Source organism: Scleropages formosus, chromosome 2 (assembly GCF_900964775.1).
Source record: "Scleropages formosus chromosome 2, fSclFor1.1, whole genome shotgun sequence".
NCBI classification, from domain to species: Eukaryota; Metazoa; Chordata; class Actinopteri; order Osteoglossiformes; family Osteoglossidae; genus Scleropages; species Scleropages formosus.
In genome coordinates this window covers 8,007,303-8,018,902 of record NC_041807.1, presented here as the reverse complement: position 1 = coordinate 8,018,902, position 11,600 = coordinate 8,007,303, and the positions used below count along the sequence as shown (strand labels likewise).

At 41.3% G+C, this 11,600-nt stretch overlaps 1 protein-coding gene across 6 annotated transcripts; it reads right to left on the bottom strand.

Annotated features, from left to right (window-relative positions):
• Nucleotides 1-4,875: 4,875 nt before the first annotated feature.
• LOC108939292 (potassium voltage-gated channel subfamily A member 1-like) lies at nucleotides 4,876-7,190 on the bottom strand. Of its 6 annotated transcripts, none has more exons than XM_029249405.1 (3): nucleotides 6,957-7,190; nucleotides 6,618-6,905; nucleotides 4,876-6,587 (listed from the first exon to the last, which is right to left on the bottom strand). In XM_029249405.1, exons 1-3 carry the CDS (start codon nucleotides 7,188-7,190, stop codon nucleotides 5,055-5,057), a joined length of 2,055 nt encoding a protein of 684 aa, XP_029105238.1. In that variant the 3' UTR covers nucleotides 4,876-5,054. The 6 variants fall into 6 exon arrangements, with proteins under 6 accessions (XP_029105238.1, XP_029105241.1, XP_029105228.1 ...); XM_029249408.1 differs by having other exon boundaries at nucleotides 4,876-6,563; nucleotides 6,624-6,914; nucleotides 7,020-7,190; XM_029249395.1 differs by having other exon boundaries at nucleotides 4,876-6,566; nucleotides 6,618-7,190.
• Between the last annotated feature and the right edge of the window lie 4,410 nt (nucleotides 7,191-11,600).

The window sequence follows — 11,600 nt, the reverse complement described above, 5'->3', positions numbered from 1 at the left end:
CTGTGATCTGGAACATTCCATCTGCCTGTTGCTGCTTTAATTCCTACAGCATGTTCCTACAGCAGCCCAGACAACGTCCACTTCAAATACAAGTCCTTGAGTCATATCTAGCATGTGAAGCTCAGCACAATTTCTGATAATGGTATGACAACTAAGTGTGATTTGCTACCCCTGTAGTACTATCTCCTGGTCAAACCCATTACGTTCAATGCCAGTCGTGCTCTGCTGTCACTAAAGAGTAATTATCTTCAGCTATAAATCCTTCAATGTACAAAGAGGATTATTTTTAAACATCTGCTTACAATGTAACCATTTACAAAAACATATAGTTATTGTTCATGACATAATGTTATGTCTTGTTATATTACTTCCATGTCAGGTACATTTGATTTTCTGAGTTGTTTTATCTTAATATGTGTTTCTTTGTCTCTTCTAAATCATCACTCGTCATGACTCATATCGCATATTATGATGATTATTATTATTACTGTTGTTATATTTTAAGTAGGTTGCACTTAAGTAACACAGCAGAACTTTTTCAAAATTTTAAAGTGTTTACATACCCTATGGAATAATTTAAGCATACATAAAATTAAATGTTCTTTTATTTGAAAATTGCTACAGCTTTCTGCATAAGTGCAGAACAGCAATAATAGTTTCAGCTATTAATTCCACACACCATTAAAAGTCTCCAACTTATGGCTCTTACAGTAAACAGCAACCTCTTTCCAAGGTACGATGTGCTAATATTTACACCTCTCGGTTCACCTGCACAGCCCATGTGTTTATTTCCATAGCATTTTAAGAAACACCAGCTACAAGGATAACGATGCTCTTGAGCATATTGACCTCTAATAAAATCTTCGTGCTCAGCTAAGCTTGGGAAAAACTGACCAGGGTTCGCCACAATGTTTCACACATCTCACACACAAATTTAGAAGGGAAATCCTTGGGGAAATATAATTAGTTGCAACCAGGGCTCCACTCTACTTATGAAAACACTGACAGATCAGCAAAATGAGCCTTTAATAAACTTCCTTCTATTACCCTCCCTCCCTGTTCTGCAGTTGCACCATCCTCTATTGCAAACTGTGGCATCTGAATCCTAATGTAGCCTGAAAATAAACACCATTCTTAAAAGACTGATGTCTGTGCTGCCTATGTTATTAAAATATTATTCCACTCACTGAGAAGGGAATGCCAGAAATGTAGACAACACTGAAAAGAGCAGAGCAACACGTGGAAAAAACACAAAATTTCCAATGCATCCCTAATAAACAGCAAAATGAATTAGAATAGGACATAATATTCATAAAGTTGCAGATGTTCATGGGATGAAACCCCAGAAAAAGCCACAAAACAGACACTTCATTAGGGTCTTAAACTGGAGACTTAATTATGGTTGCATGGCTATAAATGGGATTTGTTTTAAAGATTCTACATACCAGACTGCCTACCAGTTTTTATTTTCATATAATAAAACATATAATTTTAGTTATGTTTGCTTGCTAATACTAATCACAAAGAAACTAATATGAACATTGTGAAAAGCTATTATGCTTGATCACAGAATTATAACTTTTATTTACTTATAAATCAATACAAAAACCAAATGTACAACGGGCGAAAGAGGCTCCGTATGTTGCAGTAACAAAACACTCCTCAGACCTGTTTTGAGCTCCTGTCTCTATCTTTATCACCAAAACAACTTTTGCGTAGAAAAAAAATGATCCAGTCAGTCCCAAAGATAATGCTGAACTGATAATTACAAGGTAAGAACACTGGTAAAATCTTTCCATTTCATCATTGGCTTAGTGCACTTTTTATTGTTGTTTTCGTTTTTCTGGGGTAAAATATAATGAATCAGGATTAGTGTGGCAACAGGACAACACTTATACACATCAGGTAAAGCAAACTGGGTAGCACTGTACTGTAATTAAAGAAGATGACAACCTAGTGGTTGTCAGTTTAAGTCCCAGTGTGGACTCTGCTTGTAGTGCCCTTGAACAGCACAATTTGATGTACAGATGAAAATCCAGCTTTATCTATGGTGACAATGAAAGTTGCCTGAGATTAAAGCAATATAATAAGAAGAGGGCGATCCGAACTTTAACTCAAATTTGTTATTATGATTAAGATAATTTCGAGGAAATGGCAGTAATGGGAATTTTTTTTTTAAATTCCATATTTATCAAAAAAACAGAAAGAACACTTAGAAAATACATTGACGCTAAAACCCAGTTCTGAAGAATCCTAATGCACAAATCTGCATTAACTTGACATAGTTTTTGTACAGAATCATAGAATCACAGGAAACAACAAATCTGCATATCAAATTTAAAGGCATTCATTCTGAGACTGAGACTGATATACAGTAAGGCAGAGAATACATTTTAAACATAGTTCTTAGATCTGATTTATTAATTTTTATGTTAAAGTAAATATGATTTGTAAATGTCTCACATACTTTATGGCTTAACTAGAAAAAAAAAAAAAGTTTTTTTTTTCTTTTGCTTTGAGAACTGCTATGTTTTTTATCAATGGTAAGGAAATACTTTCCTTTTTTCTTTATTCAAAAAATGGACATATAAACCTTAAGGCAAAAAGAAGACATATGACATGTGACCTTTAAATGTGACTCCCATTTGCACCAGGACTGCCAGACAAATTTAAAGATTAAAGCTGAAGTGTCACTATAAATTTACCAAATAAAAACATGTGATGTCATACTAGCAAACACAAACTAAGGTGTTTTTTTCCAAGCCGGTATGTGAAAATAAACACTCCACCGAAATAAAAACATGAATTAGGTTACTATGTTCAGAGAAACAAGCATTGTTGCCAAAAATAACAATAGTAATTTGAAATACCTGTTTGATTAGTATTTTAAAAATACAGCTTTGACAAATGCAGTAGTATGGGATTCACAACTGAATTACGATGAAAGCATCCCACCGCTTATTAGACAGGTAATCAGTAATTTATGTTGCTATATAAGAATCATTTTTATAATATTATTATAATGCATGAGGACACAGTTGCAGTAGTTTAGTACTGTAACTACCATGATTACACCCAAAAGGGCTCACGAATTCATTTAAGTGATGCCCAAAAATTGCCCCTTCCATAACACCTCTGTTTAATAATATGAAAATAATCATTATTTTCTGTAAAGCAGTATTTTCTTAGCCTGCTTTACAGAGCCATCATGGATGTACTGTCTGTTATTGTTTTCCCACAAGTCTTTTTGCAGACTTGCATACAACTTTGTTTCGGTGCAAATTTTGGAAATATTCTACCTTAAATAATCCCTTGTTTTACATAGCATTTTCTTTTAGTATGTTGCTATTTGCTTCGATGAACCAAAGTGGTCATAAGTGATCTGGTTTGGCTGAATGTCGGTTCAGACTGTAGGGGGGAATTATGGGTTAACTGCCCACACGAATGAAAGAAAAAGCATACGTGTGGGTGTGGACAGAAAGACCCCACAACTTGCAAACAGACACTTGTATTTAAAATTATTCCTCTTCCCTCATCACATGTGCAGCAACACTTTCTATATTAAATACTCAGAAAACTCTGCCCGTCCCTCAAAAATAATAAAAAAAAGAACAAATATAACACCTCTAGATGAACCTGAATACGCTTCTGAGTGTGATCAAAACAAGCTCTCAAATGGACTACTCATGAACAACCATACAAACAAATTTAAAAAGAAAAAAAAAACAAAAAACATTTTGTGTCTTTTGTGTGTGCACTTACATCATGTGGCACCTTGGTGTTCATGTGAAACATACCTTTTCCACAGTCCCAGTCTCCATGCATGTTCTCCTGGAAGACCAAAAGTTCTTTCACTGAGGGTTTTGTACAGGAAGTCAGCTGATAAAAAGAAGCAAAAAATGGTCCAAGTACACAGTCTCAATTATACATATTTTTAGATTTCCGTGAAATTTCACCAAGAGGAATGTTGTCATTTTTTTCCCATGTTTTTAAAGGGGCACAGCACAACTTATGAGACACTCCATGGGAGATGCATCGGTGACAGCAAACTTAGTCCAAACTTTTCTTCTCTTCCTTTTTCCCCATGCAAATTCTGCACTTCTTTCCAGGAACATGTGTGCGCGGGCGCGTGTGTGTTAATATATGCAATGCGTGTTTTGTTCACTGCATGCTTTCAAAGTTTTAGAAGTAAAATAAAAAGTCCACTTCATGCTTTAAAAAAGGGCTAAAATATCTTTTTTATGATGTTACAATAGCCAAGGTGTGCACAATTTTTACATACATTTTTCCCACACATCTCCGGGGCTGCTGGGACTCTTATTCTGGACTTGTATTTATTTTAGACTTGGACTACAGTTCATGAATGGGAGTGAGAAATTAACAGATCACAGTGACAAGTACCATCGCAAGTGTGTCAAAGAACTCTATTACCTGTAATTCTGTAATTAATTCAACAATCTAAAAATTATACTACTTAGAAATTCTGTGATTCCTTGGCCACTTTGCAACATGAACAATACAAGTTTGTCACAAAGTAATAAATAACTCCACCAAAGTGTCTCCAAATAGTGCAAACAGGTTAGACTTCATTGTGCAACAGGTAAAAAAGCAACTCTCCCTTCTTCAGCTATTTCTCAGGTGACACAGAAGTCTGTAAAGTGCCTTTGCCATATATGTTCTTAAGATCTTACAAAACAAGAGCTGGAAATATGAGAAACTTTCTCCTAAAATATTTTGGTTATTTTCAACAAAGCCTGCTCCAACTGGTTGAACTGCCTTTGCATGTTTTAATGTATTAATAGGAATCCTCTCTTCAAGCTTAGAAATGTGCCATTTAACTGGTGGCAAAAAATAATTTTAGTTTAATTCTGCGGGAATATGATAATATATTTTGAAGGGAATCCGTGCAAGGAATATCAAAGTCTGCGGAACTGACATTAATGTATGTAAAAATAATTGGATTCTAGGTGTGTAACTCTTGTACCTTAGACCCGGGGCCTGTGTGAACAGTGTTGAGACGGACAAAGCGCCTCTTTACCAGCAGGTTCTCGCAATCACACATCGGTTTGAAGTGATTTGGGAGTCGTGTTGTTTTTCCGCACTATTTCTGTACCATTTCCTTTGTTGGGGCTCTGCTTGTCCAGGCCACACAAAGATTGAGTGACCCCTTCCTCCATCTCCATGTACTCAGCTTTGTCCCCCACAGAGGACGCTGCTGGTGAACCCCTGAATTTCTTGAGGAAATTTCCCGGGAAATAAGGACAAGGAGGTGTGTTTTGCACCACTGGCGGTTGGTCTTCATTGTCTGTCTCTCTGTGGTAGAAGTAATTGAAGTTGGACACGATGACGGGCACGGGGAGGGCGATGGTCAAGACCCCAGCAATGGCGCAAAGAGACCCAACTATTTTACCCCCAACTGTTATCGGTTTCATGTCCCCATACCCAACCGTTGTCATGGTAACCACTGCCCACCAAAAAGCGTCAGGGATGCTGGTGAACTGGGAAGTTGGTTCGTCCGCCTCGGCAAAATACACTGCGCTGGAGAACAGTATGACCCCAATGACCAGGAAAAAGATGAGCAGGGCAAGTTCACGCATGCTGGCTCGCAGGGTGTGTCCAAGGATCTGCAGACCCTTGGAGTGCCTGGAAAGCTTGAAGATCCGGAAAACTCGGACCAGTCGAATTATTCTCAGAATTGCAAAGGTCATGGCCTGCTGTCCGTTACCTTGGTGTTGGGCAAGATCTGTGCCGAGGGTGATGAAGTAAGGCAGAATAGACACAATGTCAATTGAGTTCATGATGTTCTTGAAGAAAGCTGCTTTACTGGGGCTGGCAAAGAAGCGCACAATGATCTCGAAGGAGAACCAAATGATGCACACCGTCTCCACGATGAAGAAGGGGTCGTTGAAAGGTGTAAACCCGTTGTCGGGGTGCGTGGAGTTGACACCCCTGTTAAAGAACTCTTTGTCATCTCTGAACTCAGGCAGAGTCTCCAGACAGAAAATAACGATGGATATGATGATGACCAGCACGGACACCACGGCGATGCCCCTGGCTGGGCTCGAGCTCTCAGGGTACTCAAAAAGGAGCCAAACTTGACGTTTGAACTCATCTTCTGGCAGAGGCTTCTCTTCCTCCTTGACAAAGCCCTCATCCTCCCGAAACTTGAGCAGAGCCTCTTCACCCAGCTCATAGAACTTGACCTCCTCAGAGAAGATGTCAAAGGGCACGTTGACAGGTCTCTTCAACCTGCCGCCAGACTGGTAGTAGTAGAGGATGGCGTCGAAGCTCGGCCGGTTCCTGTCGAAGAAGTACTCGTTCCTCAGCGGGTCGAAGTACCTGATGCGCTTGTCGGGATCTCCGAGGAGCGTGTCTGGGAACTGCAAGAGGGTTTTAAGCTGCGTCTCGAACCTCAGGCCAGACACATTAATGACCACGCGCTCGCAGCAGCCCTGCTCGCCGTAAGTGCTCTCATAGCCTGACTGCGGGCGCCTGTCTGTGAGGGACACCGTCTCCTCCTCATCACCCATGGCGGACAGAAAACTTTTCCTTTTGCCTCTGGGCTCCTGGGTGCCCCGTCCGCCGTTCTCTTCCTCTTCCGTTCGGTCCTCTTCTACCTCTGCCTCTTCCTCCTCCTCGCCCTCGTCCTCCTCCTCTATCATTACGTCCTCCTCAGAACCCAGGAGCGCCAACTCCGAGTGGCGCAAATCTCCGCCGAGGCTCGGACGACTTCTCCGACGCGACTCTGCGACCCGGCGCCTCTTCCTCTTTCTGACAAGTTGCTGCTGCTGCTCGGCGACTTGCTGCGCGGAGGAGGAGGAGGAGGAGGAGGGGCGCGAGGCGGCGCCGCCGCTGCTGGCACGCGATAAGGAGGCGGCGCGAGACTGATGGTGCTGCTGCTGCTGCTGCTGCTGCTGTTGCTGCTGCTGCTGCGGAGGGTGGCTGTGAGCGCCGACGGTGTGATGCGCGCAGGAAACAGCTGTTTCAGCCGCCGATCCTGCTTCGGAGGCTGCAGCCGCGGCGGCCGCGGCAGCCGCCGCCGCCGCCGCCGCAGCAGCAGCAGCCGCCGCGCGCGACTGCGCCTGCCTCTCCCGTTCGCGCTCGCGCTCCCTGGCGCGCGCCTGGGCGTATCCGTAGGGCAGGTGGCTGTTGCACCCGCCGCTTTCCGCACCCACCATTGCAAACTCCATGTTATTAAAAGTGCTGTTTTTTTGGTGACGCTTGTTGCGAAGTCCCTCCAAAAATGCAACAGGTAGAACGGGTGGATTTACATGCCGGAGGGCCGCTCACAACACCAGCCACCTAGGAGCAGCATCACGCCTTCCAGTGTGAGAAAAGCGCGCACCTGTTACAGTGAGCGTGCAGCCGCGCAGAAAAGTACTTTCCGTGTGATGATGCGGTGCTGTAGCAGTACAGGAGGGACGACAGTGCGGCCACATCCTCTTGAAGCTGCTTACAAGCTTGCAGATAAAGTTTCTTTCCTCCCTTTCAAGCCAGGCGTTCTAATACGTGCAAACGGACAGAAGCCTTCGTGGTTCTCATATTAATCATTTAAAATAATGTCTGCTGAAACAGAGTTAGTGTTTCTGAGTGAATAGCCAGTCGTGAAACAATGCTATGCCACGTGAGATTAATCTTCTGGAGAGCACGAAAGAAAGGGTAGAATAATATTTATAATCGAATGCCTCCTTTTCTCTTCGTTGTAAACAGCGGCAATTTTCAAATACGAAGAAAATCGTATTTTGCGCTCGTTCAGAGGGTCTCCAGCTCTTCTTTCAATCAGATGTTTTCATTAACTATATTCCTTTGATGCCTACAGCAGCTGAAAGGAAACACACACACACACACACACACACACACACGCGCACAGAAAGAGTGCTGTCAGCATCAGTGAAATGTCTCTATAATAACAATCTATCATTAAAAGGCTTAACTAGTTTAAATAAACCTCCTGTACAGCTGGGACCTGTGCAATAAAATGAACAAAAATCATAATACTGGCATCAATAGGCCAGTCCTGGCAACAATAACATCTTCATGACATCTTGCTACAGAAGCATATTCACCCCTTTATTCTTTATTTATATATCATATATATATGCATTAATTCTCAAGCTCATGCGCGAGACATTCGCATTTTTACAAACATAAGTGAAAAATGCCACTGATGTGTGGATGACACTCACCTTTGCAAATACTGAGCGCACCTTGTACTCTCTCCCCTCGACGGAAAATAACATGTTGATCAGCCAGGTTGTAATTCCCACCTCTGCATCATTTCCATGTTGCTGGAGATCGTGATGAAGTAGAATGTGCACAATGAAAGCTTTAGGGGTGCGAGAGCTTTGCAATCAAAAGAATCGCACCTGCTGAAGGTTTCGGGGTCGTTAGAATTTAATAGGAAAAAATATATCTATATTATATACAGTATATATGTCTATTGTATTTATTCAATTATTTCTTATTTATTTATTTATTACCAAAATACAGCTTTAACAATCCTCCTGGTCCAGCTCCTGCAAAGACAAAAGCTTCTCAGTGAAATAAAAATAATAATCATAATAATAGTAATTCAGCAAATGAAAGAGGAGGCTGTTTCGTCCTCGCCCGAGATGCAGCTGCTGGAAATGCAACGAGTGGATCCGTCAGTACTTGTTCTTCGCCTCCCCAAAAGACCCGCGTCGTCGGCTGCAGGCAGCCTTGCGAAAATCACTTGCAGCATCGATTCCCCCCGTTTTCGTTGCCATCGCGTTGCACGTTCTTCTCGTTCACAGCAACAGCTGCTCGCGGAGACCAGCTGGTGATGAAGTGGGGGAAGGCGCGTCCCCGCGTCCCCCATTGGGCGCGTGTTTTGGAAACGCGCATCACCCGGGTGTAGAAGGTGCCTTCGGACGCTCTCTCTGGACTTCCATCATCCCTCAGCGGTTATGGCGCGAAACTGCACTGCTTGAGCTTCCGTTGCGCCCTCAAACTTCGCATCCAGCAGCTCGCGAAGATGTTGCACAATTGTCACAATGTCGCGATAAAATGTCAGTCGTTGCCGGTGCAGATGGGCCTCGTTCGCAGGGACGCTGCGAGCGAAGCGCTTCGGTCTTTACACGCTGCACTTACTTAGCAAAGATAGTGTAGAATCGTAAAAAAACTGCCCATAAAACTCGTTGTTGTGAGAGGTTTCTTTAATGGTTTACGTTAAGACTAATTAAAATGGTCATTTTTGCTCAGTTTGTTTTTTTTTTTTTATTTTTCCTGGATTTTAACACACCATCATATTAATCCTAACAGTCTCACATCCTCACATTAATTCTTATATTAACCCCTTCACGGCAGTGAACATCATTTGTCTTGTAAACTCCTTTTCCACCTACACAACAAATACAACTGCAATTGTCGCTCAACCTGTATAACTTTGAAAAGCACCCTTGCAGAAAGGATGCTATGATTTTTCAATTTGTGAATATTCATTCATTTGTAGCCACCGGACCCAGCGAGAAAAGACGACCCCTACTGGCAAAGCAGAGGAGCGTTTTCGCAATCTTTACCTGTGGCACTTCCTAGATACACTGAGGGTTCAGTAAAGCCCCATTTTTTCTTGTGACAAAAACCCAATATGATTTCACATGCAAAATTTAAAAATGATTTTCATTATTTTTATGGGTGAATACTGGATACCTGACTATTAAGACGACTGGATTGTGAATACTTTGTTCAGAACATCTAATGTTGGGACATTTTAATACAAAGGAATTTAATTACCCTTAAAAGCTGTAAAACCATGATTAAATTTAACAAATGTATACATATACCTTTTACACATTTCATATTGCCACAGATACATGTTGAAGACAGAAATGTTCTTTGTCTGTTCAGTCTATGAATTAACTGTGGAAGCCATAGAACTCTTTGGGAAAGTTATTATTTTGGAAGCTTGGTAAAGAATACAGCCACATGTGGTCAGCACTCCATGGTGCAGCTATTTCATAAAGAGTTATTCCCACAGACTGTTTTTGTGATGTGTTACACATTCTTTGCTTGGAAAGAATGGCCTGAGTCTCCATGCTCATAGTGCTCATGCTACCTGGCAGAGTAGGATGATTAAAAGTGCTGCAATGGGTGTACAGTTTGTACGAGAACTATTTAAGGACAAATTACATTTTACAGAGAAGATAAAGTGATAAAACAATGAGAAACCTTTTTTATGTATTCTTTGTAGACTGAAATGCAATTTGTCATCAAGATTCAGTATGTAAAACATACAGATACATGGAACACAAATGGAACTGAAAATATTTCCAAAAACATAAAAAAATGCATAAAACAGCTGACCTCTATTAAAGCATCTTTTAGAATGCTTACAAAATAACTTAAGAATGTGGTACATTAAGGTGACAACATTACACTCTGATATAAATTAAATTTGTTTTGAAATCATACTTGCTTGTCATTATTATAAGCAATCTGAGAGAAAATATTGGCTTTTGTAAATGAATTACTGCAAGTCGACAACAGAGATCTCCTTCGCTCAATCATTTCTTTTTCTCACAGATGTTCTGAGAGGTAAAGCACAGGGACTCCTTGCTTGTCTTAGCCATCCACAATGCTGACAGGCACTACAAGAGATTTGTGCTACTGGGGTCTCCTGTCTTTCCCAGCCAGGTTTTTCATGTCACACAGCTGTTCCAGGGACCCACACTGGGAACCTCCCTGTCTCTTTGTATTATTTCCAAAATGCCAATGACCATTCATCTTTAATATCAGGCCCTTTTACCTTCTGCGTTGCGTGTCCATTCTAAACCAATCGCTTGGCCATCGGCTTGTTACATGGTAATTTCAACCGTGGCATTTTAAGTGTGTTACAGAACACTAAAATGGTGTGGGATAGATTTTTTTTGGTCATATTATTAATTGATGGCAGGAATGGGTGACAGAGTGGATAGCTCTGCATTTCTGGTGGGGATGTGGGCTTGAATTCATCTCAGTCTGAGCCAAGCTTGCATGTTCTCCTGAAATTCATATGGGTTTCCTACCACAGTCCAAGACATGCTTCAAGGGAATTGTGTGTATGTGGGAGTGAATGAGTGTGTTTCATTGCCCTGCACTGGGCTGGTGTTCTGTCCAGGGTGAATTCTGCCATACACTATGTTACTGGGATAGGCTCTGGACCACCATAACCCTGCACTGGATCAAGACTTGTAGAGGGTACAGAATTAATTGCAGAAACTTTCTAGGTCAGGATTTCGTGGACATACCAGAAACCACAACACGTTGAGATACAGTACACATAAAAAAATAATTTCAAACATGTTGCCTTTTTTTAGTTTTATTGAATGGCTTTTCCTTCTTACAGTTAGACAGCAGGATTCACTGACGGTACAGAGTCTCCATTTGAGCACTACCATTTCTTTTTGATGTTATCCCAAGGAAAGGTTATTTTGACACTGCAAATACTAACACTGATTGAGATATTTGGCATAAGCTTTTGTGGCACACTCTATTACATTAATTTTTTTACAAAAAAGTCCAGTGCTGGCCTACTGGAAGCCTATGCACATTTTCTCTCATTGCCTTTGACCTAACATTTATTTATTTATCTGATGCTTTTC

What these genes read in the sequence shown, in the direction of transcription:
- LOC108939292 (XM_029249392.1), bottom strand. Translation starts at nt 7,190, where the DNA reads ATGGAGTTTGCAATGGTGGGTGCGGAAAGCGGCGGGTGCAACAGCCAC. An exon ending in TTTCCTGCGCGCATCACACC is followed by an intron (nt 6,912 to 6,956) that starts GTCGGCGCTCAC and finishes CAGCAACAGCAG; the next exon opens with CAGCAGCAGCAGCAGCAGCA.